General features: G+C 34.7%; 1 protein-coding gene across 2 annotated transcripts in view; it reads right to left on the reverse strand.

Moving 5' to 3' along the window:
* STAM2 (signal transducing adaptor molecule 2) overlaps positions 1-16,950 on the reverse strand; it is a 55,050-nt gene that overhangs the window by 25,938 nt on the left and 12,162 nt on the right. For both annotated transcript variants that reach the window (XM_057745438.1, XM_057745439.1), the window contains exons 2-7: positions 5,501-5,585; positions 4,446-4,521; positions 4,238-4,336; positions 3,174-3,320; positions 1,546-1,615; positions 749-935 (exon numbers count right to left, since the gene is read on the reverse strand). In XM_057745438.1, coding sequence (XP_057601421.1) covers positions 749-935; positions 1,546-1,615; positions 3,174-3,320; positions 4,238-4,336; positions 4,446-4,521; positions 5,501-5,585 — 664 coding nt within the window. The remainder of the gene's footprint in view (positions 1-748; positions 936-1,545; positions 1,616-3,173; positions 3,321-4,237; positions 4,337-4,445; positions 4,522-5,500; positions 5,586-16,950) is intronic.

The following is a 16,950-nucleotide window of genomic DNA, read 5'->3' on the forward strand; positions in this document are numbered from 1 at the left end:
ATTTTAACTCCCTTACTTTACTCTAGGTTTATGAAGAAAGAACTGTGTCCTCATTCATTTTTTATTATAAATACATCATATTTACATAACATTTTCTCAATAAATACTTACTGTAGCAAAGTAAAACCATTTTGTGTATCTACCCATTTAAAAATATACTAATGTATCCTAAGTTATTTATAATGGATACTAAATAATACATTTGCAATCTCTCTTCATTGCAACAAGCTGTTAGGTCTTACTCTTGCTAAATTTCATCAACTTCTTTTCAAAGCAAAGTAAAACAGAATTAGGCCCTAATACAGACAGATTTATTCAACGTTAATGAGGGAGAGGCAGTAGCAGATTAAGAACTGGGGAGGAACCCAGCACAGTTTTTGGTTGCACTGATCAAAGGTAATATAGCTACATCTCTTCCTAAAGTTTGGGGTTTTTTTGGCCAGTAATTTTGGTATATACAGCTCCCAACGTATAAATGCATTCAGATGGCTGAATATTTGTTTCCCAATTGTGATAATAAACAATATAATTTAATACATTTTTAATCCAAGATATAAAGAATACCTTATTACCAAATTTAACAAAAGAATAAGAAATTCACACTACCCAACCTAATTTTAGAAAAAAAATAACTAAGGTAGAAAAGGTTCTAGTATACACCAAAGTCAAAAGCTGAATATCTAGCATTCTAAATTAAGGGTATTATACTTAATAACTTCAAAATATTCCAGAAATATTTAAAACATACCTGTCATCCAAAACAATAATAATTTCACCATGTTTAAAGGTGAGTTCATTGTCCTCAACAGCTTCAAAATCATATAAAGCTCTCACTTTCCTTGCAACTTTATTATTTGACTGAATTTCTGCAGATGGATATAAGGATTTTGTTTCTGTGTGTTGCTGCTTCTGCTCTTGCAGTGATAATTCAATAGCTAGTTTGAAAAATTAAAATGCAAAAAACAAGACAGCCAGAATTAATTCTGATTTTTTAAAAGTTTAAAAAGAAATATTGCATAGTGTACTATTTCATAAGAATAAACCAAGTGAGTATTTTATTTGTCCAGCTAAATGCTAAACAATTTGCTTTTGTGGGGACAGGAAGGGGAAGAGGGGACAGTGCAGAGAACCATGACATTTTTTAAAATAAAGTTTTTGCTCATTCCTTATTATCACAGTCTGTCATATATAGCAGCTATTATTTTTATAGCAAACAGATTGTGACATTATAATTTGGGTAGCTTTCCATATAGGACAAGTCATGAACATATTTCTGTGCTTGACTCATAACTTTGGCATTAAAGAAAAGGTAAAATGTAATCTCTTCAAAGGTAGGACATTAAATACATATTACTGACAAGGATTATGAATTCAATTAATCTTATATTATGTCAACTGTTTCCCTGACTTTTCAGACTCCACTGGTTTTTAGATTTTAGGTTAAAATACTAAAAGTAAACCCAGTTTTATTATAATTTTTATTTCAGTAAGTTGTTCTGCAAAGATCAGAAACACTGAGCTACACACACTTGATCCTTTCTTTACCTTTAGCTATATCTTCATCTTCTTTGTTTTTGTTTGATGACGTACCATTCTTGGCAGCAGCTGAGACAGTCTGTAATGTATGAGTAAAATGAACACAAGTACCCTTTCAAAGCAAACACAAGCTCTATGACTACTCGCACATGCTAATTAAAAAAAAAATGATGTAACTAATGAGTTTCACTTAGAAGTGAAGGTCTTTACAATAATTTTAGGTAGTTGTTTTCAAATACTACAACAGAATATCAGAATTTTCAAGAAAACATTAAAAATCACAAAGGGCACAAACTGGTTTAACATTTTGCATAAATCTTAGTATCTGACACAGAACCTGGCATACAGAAAGCACTTAAGTATGAATCTTTCCTGATTGCACTTCCTGATCTCAAGTGATCCTAGGTCTCTAATTGAGTGAGAGGTGCTACACTGCTGGAGACGCAGGGCTACACGAGAAGTAGCAGCAAGAAGCCATGATAACGACTGAAGAGAAGAGGAACGAGGATGCAGACAACAGATGCAGCTCTAGGCATACATGTTAAGCCCCCTTTTACTACTCATGTGTTTGAATGATGGTGGCTCTTCAGGCATAGCAGAGGACTAAGGAAGGTCATGCTTAAATTTAAAGGCATGGAAGACAGAGATGTCTAGGATTCTGAACCATCAACTGGTTCTTTAACACAGATTTTTGAGAATGACCTGCAGAAAGCACAGAGCAAGAAAATGCTAGCTTTTTATTACTTAATAAGATTTTTATCTCAAAATTCTACCTTGAACCCTTAGGCCTGGACAGCTATAAAAGTTCTTTTGGTGTCTTCAGTCTAAAATAAAAAAAAATATACAGTACTTCTCTTAGTTTCTTTCCCTAGCTCACATCCTGGAAAACAAGAAGCACTGAGAGCAAAAGCCAAGATAGGGTGTTTTTCTCCCACAGACCAAAATAAACAACCTATTCTGTTACTCACTATCCCTGACTCCACCTCTGTTCTACTAAAGCTACCCCCTACATCCCCAAATAAATTTTTGGTTTTATAGTTCAACTCACCTTATATGTAAACTAAACCATTCACTCCCTGTATATTCACTCTTCAACAAACAGGTCTTGAGTTTTCTCAAGTCCATGAACTGGCTCATTTCACTGCTCCCTTGACAACCTCTTTACTCCTCTCTACATACTGAAATACATTCCAGCCTAAAAATTCTACTCTTCCCCTTCTTCACCATCCCAGTCTGCAGTTACCACTCCCTCCTGGCATCTAACTTGTGTACCCCTCATTCATATTTGTCACTTAAAATTAGTTATTTTTCACATGTATATAGCTGCCCTTCAAACTGACTATAAATTTCTTGAACATAAGGGCTCTCTCACACATCTATGCCTTTTGCATGACTCTAGATTCACAGTAGCATTAAACAGATTATTTATGGATGATTTATTTCTCAAAGCTCTCATATGTAGAAGTAATTCACTAGACAATTACAATGTCCACTCACTATAAGGCAGTACACTAGACAGACTCACGTAGAGTGGAGGGGAGTAATGATGACTAACATAGACCTTACCTGGCTTCTACACAAGGTATATACCTTCAAAACACCACAGGGTCAACCATGAGTCTGAATGAATCTCTTACCTGAGAACCTGCTGGAGGAAAAGTAATCCCTTCTTCTTTCATAGATTTAATAGTTGCAGATATTAGGCTAAACTGAGGGTCCTTCTGAAATTCTTCTGACCACTCCACCATTAAAGATTTCAGTTTTTCACATACTTTTGGATGAGCCTTTTCAAGAAAAGGCAAAGAAAAAAAAACATGGTTAAAATAAGTACTTGAATTATTTAACAAAGAGAATTACCACCAAAATTCTCTAATTTTGTGAATATCAGAAAAAGTCCAGCAATCCTTAGCCTAGATAAGCACTTGATAAATGCCTATTTCCATTTTAATATATAGTTGTTTCCTGGAAAATTATCCTTTTTGAACATCAATGTTTGTGTCTTTATACAATGACAACGAATCTGTTATATTCAGAGGTTGTTTCTTTTGTTTTCTTAATATTCTCAATATTAGATTAAGCTTTTTATATCAACTAAACTAAAATTCTGAGATTTCTGCCACTAACAGCACGAGGATAGTGCTTCAGAGCTTCTACTCCAAATAAATCAATAACAACCCCATTATGAAGACCCCCTCCAGCCTGCTCTAAAATAAAGATCCCCTTTGCTCACCATCTCTAATGGGAATCAGGACAGAATGGCAGTTAATCTGGATTCTGGAGTCACAGAAACCTGGACCTGAACAACAGCTATGCCACTTAGTAGCTGCATAGCCTTAGACAAGTTACTTAACTTCTCTTAAGTCTCATTTTCTGAATGTATAAAATAGGAATGACAAGGGAATCTAACTTCTAAGGGTTGTTAAGAGCTTCAAAAAAGATAACATACATAAAATGCTTAAAGCAGTAACTGCTAACCCTCAATAAAGATCAGCTGTTATTGCTAACATACATGCTTTGGGGAGGAAAACAGTTTTTGGTGATGCAAATGAAAACAAATTTTAGAACAGAAAGCTTTTTTCATTTCAAATTTATGTAAAATGATTTCACTTACTATACAACTCTATTAATGCTATACATAGTTAAAATAACACAGCATATGTATTTTTTAATGACTTAAATATCTTCTCTTTTTAGACTTTACCTTATTTTTTATCACAGCACGTACTTCTGTTGCAAAATCACGGGAACATACTTCTAAATGAAATATCTTTCCACAGTTTGCCACACAAGCCCCAAGAAGCTATTAATTAAAATAAAAATCAATATACAAATTTGAGATATTATCTTACTTAACTGAAATAAATACACATTTAAAATTTGGGTCAAATAATGACATGACTTTCACTTACAGTTAACGCCTGCAGAGCAACATGAGGAACCTTATGATTTACCCTTTTCATTATGGCTTTTAGGCAATCTTTTGCTCTAAAAAAATGAAGAAGTTTAAGTATTCAGAATTTCAATTCAAGCATTAAAAATATAAGATATTCTACTACCAAATAACTTTACATTTATCTTTAAATTTAAAGTTATTTGGTAGTAGAATACCTTATGTATACACCTGCAAACTTCACTTCATTAAGGGTATAAATCTATGAAATGATCTTACACAACCTTTTGCTCAGACTCGTAGAACTTAAAGAAAGAAAGAAAGAAAGAAAGAAAGAAAGAAAGAAAAAGAAGAAAGCTTGCTGCAAAGGTACATTCCAAAATCAAAAATCAAGAGCCAAATCATTTCAAAAAAGGTTAGTCAAAACGAGAATAATATCATATAAATTATCTTTTCATTTCTTCAAGACAGACTTGGCTTTCAGATAGCAAATTCTTATCTTGTGGGAAAAAAAACTAGCAAGATATAGTCTCAAAAGATTTAAGTATAAACACACATGAATATACTTTGAAAAGCTGTAATGCTAAAACAAATGCTTTCATCAGTCTCTAAACTTCTAATGTATAATCAGTTCAGGTGACTGCTCTATTCCATCCCCAAAGCACCATTATTTATATTCACTTTTTCATTATGATTTATTACATTTATGTATTCATTATTGAAAGGTGTTTTCAGTATATTATGTATTATGTTAATATATATATCTACTTCATTATTAAACATGTTTAAGTCACAGGGGAATTCCCTAAATAAGCCTATTCATTGTTAACATGTGTCCCTATTGTATCAAGACTTTAACTATGCATTTTAATATTTCAAGTTTTCAGTTAATTCTTCTCCATTTGTTCTTTCAGGATGAGGCTAATCACATAAATCCAGCCACCAGCATGTCTTTACTTTTATCCCCCAAAAGGAAATAGTAAAAATCCCATTTTCCTTCCAAAGTTACGTCAGGATAAGAGACACAGATTATTAAGCTCCTAGACATTCAGTGGGCATGACTGGGCATCTTACCCATTAGGAGTGCTTCCAACTTTGTCACATATGTCCATAATAAGACTCCAATCTTCTGTAGTGTTGTACTCATTTGTGGCCTTTTCTATAAAAGATAAGCACACACAGAAATAAGGATGTCTTACATAACAATAAATACCAAGAAAGACATAAAAGCAACAAGAGAAAAGCAACCACTTCCACACAAGGAAACTCCTATAAGACGATTAGCTGACTTTTTGGCAGAAACTCTACAAGCCAGAAGAAAATGGCACAATATTTTCAAAGTGATTATAGGAAAAAACCTACAAACAAGAATACTCTACCCAGACAAGATATCACTCAGATCTGAAGGAGAGAGAAGTTTCACAAACAAACAAAAGCTGAAAGAGTTCAGTACCACTAAGCTGGCTTTATAAGAAATGTTAAAGAGACTTCTCTAAGCAGAAAAGACCACAACTAGAAATATGAAAATTATAAAAGGAAAAAATCTCCCTAGTAAAGGCAAACATACAGTAAAGGCAGTAGAGTAGCTACTTACAAAGGTAGCAGGAAGGTTAAAAGACAAAAGTCGTAAATTCTTCTATAACCACAAGAGTAGTTAAGGGAAACAAAAAAAATGAAAAATTTCAAAATATGACATAAAAAAATTAAACGTGTGTGTAGAGATTAAATGTAAGATGGTTAGAATGTTTTTGAACTTAAGAAGTCATCAAGTCAAAATATATATATGATTATACATGTATCTGTTGAAATATACATCAATATGTTGATATTTATAAACTTCATGCTAACCACGAATCAAAAACCTACAATAGATACACATACAAAAAAGAGAAAAGAATCTAAATATAACACTAAATATGGTCATCAAATCACAAGGGGAGAGATTAAAGGAAAAAGGAACAAAGAACTACAATAACAACGAGAAAACTCACAAAATGGCAGTAAATACATACCTATCAATAATTTCTTTAAACGTACATGGACTAAATACTCCAATCAAAAGACAAAGGGTGGCAGAATAAATACAAAAGCAAGACTCATACACATGCTGCATACCAGCAACTCATTTTAGATGGAAAGATACACACCAACTGAAAGTGAGGGGATGGAAAAAGGTATGTATTCCACACAAATAGAAACAAAAAAAGAGCTGGGGTAGCAACACTTATGTCAGATTGTAAAACAGACTTTAAAACAGACTGTAACAAGAGACAATGACAGATGTTACATAATGATAGGGGGATCAATTCAACAGAAGATACAACAATTGTAAATTATGTACACAACATTCAAACACCTAAATACATAAAGCAAGTATTGACAAACATAAAGCGAAACAGTGACAGTATTATAATAATAGCAAGGGACTTTATAACCCCACTTACATCAATGGACAGATTATCCAGACAAAAAATCAATAAGGGAACAGTGGCCTAAATGACACAATAAAGCAGATGGAACAGATACATATAAAATATTTCATCCAAAAACAGCAGAATACACATTCTTTTTGAGTGCACATGGGATATTCTCATATGCTAGGTCGCATAACAACTCTCAAAAAATTTAAGAAGAATGAAATCATACCAAGCATCTTTCTCTGATCACAATGTTATAAGACTAGAAATCAACTACAAGAAAAAAATTACAAAGAACAGAAACACATGGAGGCTAAACAATATGTTACTAAATAACCATGAACCACTGGGAAAAAATCAAAGAAAAAATTTAAAAAGTACCTGGAGACAAAAGAAACTGGATATATAACGATCCAAAATTTATGGGACACAGTAAAAGCTGTTCTGAGAGCGAACTTTACAGCAATACAAGTCAGGCTCAGGAAATAAGACAACTTTCAAATAAATAACCGAAACTTACACCTAAAGGAACTAGAAAAAGAAGAACCAACAAAACACAAAGGTAACAGAAAAAAATAAAGATCAGAGCACAAATAAATGAAAAAGAGCCTAAAAAATAAGAAAATATCAATTAAACTAAGAGCTAGTTCTTTGAAAAGATGAATTAATAAAACTTTAGACAGACTCAACAAGAGAGGGCCCAAATAAATAAAATCAGACATGAGAGAAGTTATGACTGACAACACAGAAATACAAAGGATCATAAGAAATTACTATGAACAACTGTATGTCAATAAAATGGACAACCTAGGAGAAATAGATAAATTCCTAGAATGCAAAATTGCCCAGGACTTAATAAGGAAGAAACAGAAAACACAAACAGACCAACTACCAGTAATAAAAGTGAATCAGTAATATATATATACATACACACACACACACATATATACATATATATATAAACCTCCCAAGAAACCAAAGTCCAGGACCAGAGAGCTTCACAGGCCAATCTACCAAACATTTAATGAAGAGCAATGTTAATCTACTCTTCTCAAGCTATTTCAAAAAACTGAATAAAAAAAGAAAAATCGAAGAGGAACGAATGCTTCCAAACTCATTCCACCAGGCCAGCATCATCCTGATACCAACACCAGACAAAGAAATCACACACACACACACAAAAGAAAATTAAAGGCCAATATCACTAATAAGCATAGATGCAAAAATCCTCAAAAAAAAATTAGCAAGCCAAATTCCTCAATACAGTAAAAGGCTCATACACCACAATCAAGTGGGATTTATCCTAGTGATGCAAGGATAGTTCAACATCCACAAATCAATTAATGTGATATGTCAATTAACAAAGTGAATAAAAATCATATAAGCATCTTAATAGAAACAGCTTTTGACAAAATTCAAAATCCATTTGTGATAAAAAAACTCAATAAAATGGGTATAGAGAAAACACACCATATATGAAAGTAATAATGACCGTATATGAAAAACCCAGAGCCAACCTCATACTCAATGGTGAAAAGCTGGAAGTATTTCTTCTAAGATCAGAAACAAGACAAGGGTGCTCACTCTTGCCACTTTTATTCAACACAGTATTGGAAGTCCTACCCAAAGCAATCAGACAAGAAAAAAAAATAAAAGGAATCCAAATTGGAATGGAAAAGTAAAACTGTCACTGTTTGCAAATGATATACCATATGTTGCTTTTCTATACACTAACAACAAACTATCAGAAAGAAAAATCAAGAAAATAATCCCACTTACAGTTGCATTAAGAAGAATAAAAGTCCTAGACCATCAAGGTAAAAGACTTACAGTTAGAAAACTATAAGACACTGATGAAAGAAGTTGAACACAACACAAACAAATGGAAAGATATCCTATGCTCTTGGACTGGAAGAATTAATATTGTTAAAATGACCATACTAACCAAGGCAATTTACAGATTCAATGTAATTCCTAGCAAAATACCAATGGCATTTTTCACAGAATTAAAACAAATAATTCTAAAATTTGTACTTAACCACAAAAGACCCAAAATAGCCAAAATAACCTTGAGAAAGAAGAGCAAAGCTAGAAATATCACACTAGCTGATTTCAAACTACTAAAAAGCTGTAGTAATCAAAACAGTATGGTCCTGACATAAAAACAGACACATGGATCAATGAAACAGAACAGAGAGCCAAGAAATGAACCTACACTTACATGATCAATGAATTTATGACAAAGGAGGGAAGAATATGCAATGGGGAAATAAAGTCTCCAATAATGGTATTGGGGAAACTGGAGAGCCACGTGCAAAAGAATAAAACTGGATTATTTTCCCACACCATATACAAAAATAAACTCAAAATGGATTAAAGTCTTAAATGTAAGACCTGAAACCATAAAACTCCTAGGAAAAAACACAGGCAATATGCTCTTTGACATTAGTCTTAGCAGTATTCTTTGGATATGTCTCTTCAGGCAAGGGAAATAAAAGCAAAAATAAACGAATAGGACTACATCAAACTTAAAAAGCTTTGATACAGTGAAGGAAACTACCAACAAAACAAAAAGGTTGCCTACTGAATGGGAGAAGATATTCGCTAATGATATATCTGATAAGGAATTAATATCCAAAATACACCAAGAATCCATAAACTCAACACTGAAAAAAGCCATCAACTCAACTTAAAAAATGAGCACAGGAAATGAATATTTTTCCAAAGAAGACTAACAGATGGCCAACAGACACATGAAAAAAATGCTCAACATTGCTAATCATCAGGGAAGTGCATATCAAAACCACAATGAGATACCACCTCGCACTTGTCAGAATGGCTATCACGAAAAAGACAACAATAACGTGTTCACAAGGATGTGGAGAAAAGTGAAGTCTTATGCACTGTTGGTGAGACTGCAAACTGGTGAGCCACCATGGAAAACAGTATGGAGGTTCCTCAAAAAAATTAAAAATAGAACTGTCATGTGATCCAGCAATTTCACTCTGGGTATTTACCCAAAGAAAATAAAAACAATAATTCTAAAAGATATACGCACTTCAATGTTCACTGCAGCATTATTTATAACAGCCAAGATATAGAAGCAACTTAAAGCGCCCAGCAAAAGATGAATGGATAAAGATGTGGTGTGTATCCATAAAGATGTATGAAGATATATATGTACATAATGGAATATTATTCAGCCACTAAAAAATGAAATATTGTCATTTGTGACAACACGTATGGATATAAAGGATATTATGCTAAGTGAAATAAGTCAAATAGAGACAAAGACCGCATGATCTCATTCATACGTAGAATCTAAAAAACAAAACAAAACGAAACAAATCCAAACAGACTCAACAAATGGGTGGTTGTCAGAAGGGAGGGATTTAGCAAGGTGGGGGTGGGAATAGGTGATGGGAATATTTTAAAACTTCAGTTTTAAAATAAAAAAAACCACAGAGATAAAAATAAGCATTAGGAATATTGTAATAATGGTGTAATAACTTGATATGGGCACAGATGGTTACTAGACTTATTATTATGGTGATCATTTCATGTCAAATCACTATGTAGTACTCCTGAAACTAACAATATTGTACATTAACTATACTTCAATTAAAATAAAATAAAATAAAATAAAAATACCAAGAAAGGCACATTAGTTAGGATTAAGAAGTCTCACCTTTTCTTTCACCAAATATAAAAGTAGTACAGAAAAATTTCAGACAATGAGTACTATTACTAATTTCAATTTTTTTTTAAGAACTTTTATTGAAAATAGATAGTGGGAAGTTGTTGTATGGCAAAGGGAGTCCAACTCGAGGATGGAAGATGCCTTGGAGGACTGGGGCGGGGAGGGTGGGGGGGACTCCAGGGGGGGGGGGAGTCGAGGAAGGGAGGGAATACGGGGATATTTGCATGGGAACGGATGATTGAACTTGGTGTACCCCCAAAAAAATAATAAAGAAAGAAAGAAAGAACTTTTATTGAGATACAGTTAACAGACAATAAACAGCATATATTTAGAGTGTACAATTTGGTAGCTCAATCTCCCAATTCATCCCCCCCCAACCCTCCCAGCTTTCCCCACTTGGTGTCCATGTGTTTGTTCTCTACACCTGTGTCTCTATTTCTGCCTTGCATTTCCTCTTTCATAGTTGTTAGCATTTTCCTTAAGTATTGAGGTGCTCCTATACTGGGTTCATATATATTTATAATTGTTATCTCCTCTTCTTGGATTGATCCCTTGATCTTTACGTAATATCCTTTCTTGTCTCTTGTAACATTTTTTATTTTAAAGTCTATTTTATCTGATATGAGTATTGCTACTCCAGCTTTCTTTTGATTTTCATTTGCATGAAATATCTTTTTCCATCCCCTCACTTTCAGTCTGTATGTGTGCCTAGGTCTGAAGTGAGTCTCTTCGAGACAGCATATATATGGGTCTTGTTTTTGTATCCATTCAGCCAGTTTGTGTCTTCTGGTTGGTGCCTTTAGTCCATTTACATTCAAGGTAATTATCGATATGTATGTTCCTATTACCATTTTCTTAATTGTTTTGTTTTTGTAGGTCCTTCTCTTCTGTTTCCTGCTTAGAGAAGTTCCTTTAGCATTTGTTGTAGGACTGGTTTGGTGGTGCTGAATTCTCTTAGCTGTTGCTTGTCTGTAAAGCTTTTGATTTCCCCATCGAATCTGAATGAGATCCTTGCTGGGTAGAGTATTCTTGGTTGTAGGTTCTTCCCTTTCATCACTTCAAATATATCATGCCACTCTCTTCTGGCTTGCAGAGTTTCTGCTGAGAAATCAGCTGTTAACCTTATGGGAGTTCCCTTGTATGTTATTTGTCGTTTTTCCCTTGTTGCTTTTAGTAACTTTTCTCTGTCTTTAATTTTTGTCAATTTGACTACTATATGTCTTGGCATGTTTCTGCTTGAATTTATCCTGCCTGGGACTCTCTGCACTTCCTGGACTTGGGTAACTATTTCCTTTCCCATGTTAGGGAAGTTTTAACTATAATCTCTTCCAGTATTTTCTCAGGTCCTTTCTCTCTCTCGTCTCCTTCTGGGACCCCTATAATGCAAATGTTGGTGCGTTTAACATTGTCCCAGAGGTATCTTAGGCTGTCTTCACTTCTTTTCATTCTTTTTTCTTTATTCTTTTCTGCATCAGTGATGATCACCATTGTGTCTTCCAGGTCACTTATTCGCCCTTCTGCCTCAGTTAACCTGCTATTGGTTCCTCCTAGTGTATTTTTCATTTCAGTTATTGTGTTGCATATCTCTGTTTGTTTGCTCTTTAATTCTTCTAGGTCTTTGGTAAACTTTTTGATCTTTGCATCCAGTCTTTTTTCAAAGTCCTGGATCATCTTCACTATCATTATTCTGAGTTCTTTTTCTGTAAGGGTGCCTATCTCCTCTTCATTTAGTTGTTTTTCTGGGGCTTTATCCTGTCCCTTCATCTGGTACAAAGTCCTCTGCTTTTTCATTTTCTCTATCTTTCTGTGGCTGTGGTTTTCAGTTCTGCAAGACAAAATATTGCTGATATTGCTTGATACTGATGTCTGCCCTCTTGTGGAGGAAGCTATCTGGGAGCCTCCTGTGTGCTTCCTGATGAGAGGGACTGATGGTGGGTAGGGCTGGGTGGGCGGAGCTCAGTAAAGCTTTAATCTGCTTGTCTGCTAATGGGTAGGGCTGTGTTCACACCTTGTTAGTTGTTTGGCCTGAGGCCACCTAGCTCTGGAGCCCACAGGCTCTTTGGTGGGGCTAATGGTGGACTCTGGGAGGGCTCACACCAATAAGCACTTCTCAAAACCCCTGCTGCCAGTGCCCCTGCCTCCTCGGTGAGCCACAGCTGCCCTCCCACCTCTGCAGGCAACCCTCCAACAGCAGCAGGTGGGTCTGGTTCAGTCTCCTGTGGGGTCACTGCTCCTTCCCCCTGGGTCCTGGTGAGCACATATTTTTGTGTGCCCTCCAAGAGTGGAGTCTCTGTTTCCACCAGTCCTGTGGAGGTCCTGCAATCAAATCCCGCTGGCTTTCAGAGTCTGATTCTCTGGGGATTCCTCTTCCCGTTGCTGGACTCCCAGGTTGGGAAGCCTGACTTGGGGCTCAGAACCCTCACTTTAGTGGGTGGACCCCTGCAGTATAACTGTTCTCCAGTTTGTGAGTCACCCACCCAGCATTTATGGGATTTGATTTTAACGCGATTGTGCCGCTCCTACCATCTCACTGCGGCTTCTCCTTTGCCTCTGGATGTGGGGTGTCTTTTTTTTGGTGAGTTCCAGTGTTTCTCTCAATGATTGTTCAGCAGTTAGTTGTAATTCCAGTGCTCTTGCAAGAGGGAGTGAGTGCATGTCCTCCTACTCCGCCATCTTAATCCTATCTAATTTCAATTTTTAAACTGTATAATTAATGAATTCAATGTGCTGAGGCACACCAATAAAATGTCTTCTAAATAATTAAATACTAAATAAATTTAAAATGATCAATAATTCTATCAAATTCTAATTTCAAAGAAACCCTAAAAATGTGTTATAAGGAAACATGGCGTAAACTGTTCACTGAAGCAGTTTTTAAAGAGCTAAAGGAAAATGGATTAAGAAAATACACTAAATTCATACAATAGAATGTGAAAATGAGTCATAAAGAAGTGAGTTGTCCAAAAAGCCTATAAATCTCAAAATGATGATTTGTTTGGCTCATGCTGAATTTAAAAAGCTAATAGAATATATAACATTCACATGAACTTTTAAAACAGCTTTACTGAGATATAATTTGCATCCCAATATAATTCACCATTTAAAGAGTATAATTCAATGTTTTTTGTATATTCACAGAATTGTGCAAATATCACCACTATCTAATTTTAGAACATTTTCATCATCTTAAAAATAAATCCATAACCATGGGCAATCACAGCCCATTCTCCCCCCTAGACAGCCACTAATTTACTCTGTTTCTATAGGTTCTTTTTAGGACTTTACATATAACATAAATGGAATCATACAATATACGGTCTTCTGTGACTAGCTTCTTTTACTTAGTATGTTTTCAAGGTTCATCCATACTGAAGCATGTGTCAGTACTTCATTTCTTTTTACACTGTTGAATAATATTTCACTGTACTGACACACCTCATTTTATTCATCCGTTCACCACCTGATGAACATTTGGGTGGGTGTTTGTTTTATTTTGTTTTTAACTTTTTGACTAATATGAATAATGCAATGCTGCTATAAACATCTGTGTACAAGTTTTTGTGTGGATATATGTTTTCATATCTCTTTGGCATGTACCTAAGAGAACTGCTGAGTTGTATAGTAACTGTTTAATTTTTTTAGGAAATGGTGAACAGCTTTCCAAAGCAGCTGTATCATTTTACTTTCTTACTAGCAATACATGAATGTTTCATATAAAGTTAAAACTTTGTTTCAAAAAAACATTTCAAAGTACACTATACTTTTTAGATATACATATATAGGTAGTAAATATATTAACACATGTATGAGAATAATAAACACCAAACTGGAGCTGGGTGGGGAATTAAAATGATGTATGCAGGGACTTAACTGTATTTGTAAAGTTTTGTTTATTAAGTTGTAAAGTGAATATCCAGAAATTCTTTATTTTATTCTCAGTATCTTTTTTTGTGGTCTGAAATATTTCATGATCAAAATAAAAATTAAAACGTAAATTTTTAAAAAACATGATCAAACTATAATAATTTAATTAGGTAGCATTTTTACTCTGATTTTTACAATTTCAATATCAAGACAATATAGAGCAGTAGTACTACTAGTATATCCCTACTAGTATAGAGCAGTGGGGATATAAAAGCTAGTACTTTAGAAACATTTTCTTTATGTCTTTTCCCCTTTTAATAAATATATCCTATAATTTCAAATATAGACAAGCCTGGGTACTATATACATATAAGGGTACTATATCATATGATAAGCAGAAGGGATGGTAAGAATCTAGAGTAGTTATTAAAGGCAAGGAATAGTAAAAGAAGCCAAAAAATAAACAGGCTTATTAGCAAACAGCTATACTTTGCAAGTAGGAAAGAAAAATACAGAATCCAGTTGACTTTAAATTCTGTAACAAACTTCTAAAAACCATGCAAACTGCCTAACACAATTTAAGGATAAAAGGTAATTATTTTGACATATGTGATGAAATGACAAGTCAGAGACTTTAGAAAAGTAATATATTTTTGCCTACCATAAGTTCTAGACTCAAGCTCTGTAGGTGGAAACATACCTACTCAGGTCCAGCTTCTTCCCATGTACAAAGATGACTCATTTTTTAACAGGGAAAGTCAGACTGGGCTATATTTTTCAGAGGTTTAAAATGCTTAACTATGTCTTAATTACATATCTAATAGTTCCAGTGAATTCAAAAGTACAGATAAGAAAAAAAAGAAAGGAAAAATCTTCTAATGCTACCAACTTCTTGGAAAACTATGATGTGTATTTTCCCAGACTTTCTTATATATATGGAAAAATAAAAAAATACATGTAAAAAGAAATAAAATAGGCTTTTAAGTATAAGGTGTCCAAAAAGAGCACCCAAAAAATGATTACCACTTCCTTGCCAAGTGAACAAGCTGAGAAACAAAACAAAGAATAAAATATCACTGTCATTACTAACAGAAGCATTAGGTGTGCTGGACAAATGGCCTTGCTAACAGTGAGCCCCAGAAGTGGATGTGTTAGCACTAGACAGAAGCAGACCTCTCCCTGAAGGGGTGAGCCCCTGCACAACTTATTCCATGAAGGAATCGCTCAATGGCTATGAATAGACTAGCTAGCTCCTATGCAGACGAAGGGCATCAGCAGGGCCAGTTACTCCCAAATTTACCAATCAGATAAGTCATTACACCTGGGATGGAGTGAATAAGGAAGTAGGGGCAGACTCAGGGTGACACTAACAGAACTCCTTACTCAGGAAGGAGACCTCAGGGCTAGAGAAAAAGTATTTTCCAATAATATTATGATTATACTAAAAGTATCACTTTCTAACCTGCATTTCCACTTATCATAAGCATCTATTCATGTTCATAAGTATATGTCTATACCAAGATTTTTAATAACTGCATGATGCACCACTATATACAGTGTGGCCACAAAGCGCCTATACAAGCTAGTGAGAAGTCATCAGCAAACTATAATTTTAAATACATCAAGTACTCAGCCTCTCTTCCTTGATACACTTACTGCTATCATTCGTATTTATATCCCACATAGATTAAATGCAAAATAATTAAAAGAGGTCAGGATTTCATGCATAGGCCTGTCTGTAGATGTGTCATAGCACAAAGACGATTATCTATTGTCTGTCTCTGCCACTGCTACTCTCCCTTCACCCAATTCTCAGAAGGAACATAGACTCCACTATGGCAGGAATTTTTTGTTTTGTTCACTTTTATTTTTTCCAATGCACGAAACAGTGTTCAGCGCACACAGCAGGTGCTGAGTAAATATCTGTTGAATGAATGAAAGAATGATGCTGCTTGCTCCTTTATATCCTATAAGCCTGGTACAACGGCTGTAAAGTGGGAAACAAGCAGAGCTTCTCATTATATGAACTCTAATAGCCTTTAATAGGCTTCACGTGGCCCTAGTGAAGTCTGTGCAAATTTCTGGACTAGTAAGAGCTTCACTGCTGAGCAGACATCAACGGGCTGGCACAGGATCAAGCTTCAATAGCGACACCATGTGGCAACAAAAGGTAACAGCACTAGGGGGCTTAAGAGGAAGGTTCCAGTTCTCTGCTTGTTTACTAAAGAGAAATGGCAATACCTCTGGGAGTTTCAACAGGCAAGTAAGTGGGGAAGGGAATGCCTTGTACAGTGATATACAGGCGACTAACTTTTCATCTGGAGTCTGAAGAGCAAATCACATATATTACATATGACTTGCCAGCTTCATGCTCAACTCTTCTTTCTGCTTATGATGGATGGGATTTTTTTTTTGCTGTACAGTTCGATCATTCTTTCTTTAATGTCATTTAGCAGTGTTATTACTACCTGAGATTAAATATTCACCCATATATTTTTCAGTATATATATTATTTCTCTTTTACAGGTAAATCCTTAGTTTTT

Source organism: Hippopotamus amphibius, chromosome 8 (assembly GCF_030028045.1).
Source record: "Hippopotamus amphibius kiboko isolate mHipAmp2 chromosome 8, mHipAmp2.hap2, whole genome shotgun sequence".
Lineage (NCBI taxonomy): Eukaryota > Metazoa > Chordata > Mammalia > Artiodactyla > Hippopotamidae > Hippopotamus > Hippopotamus amphibius.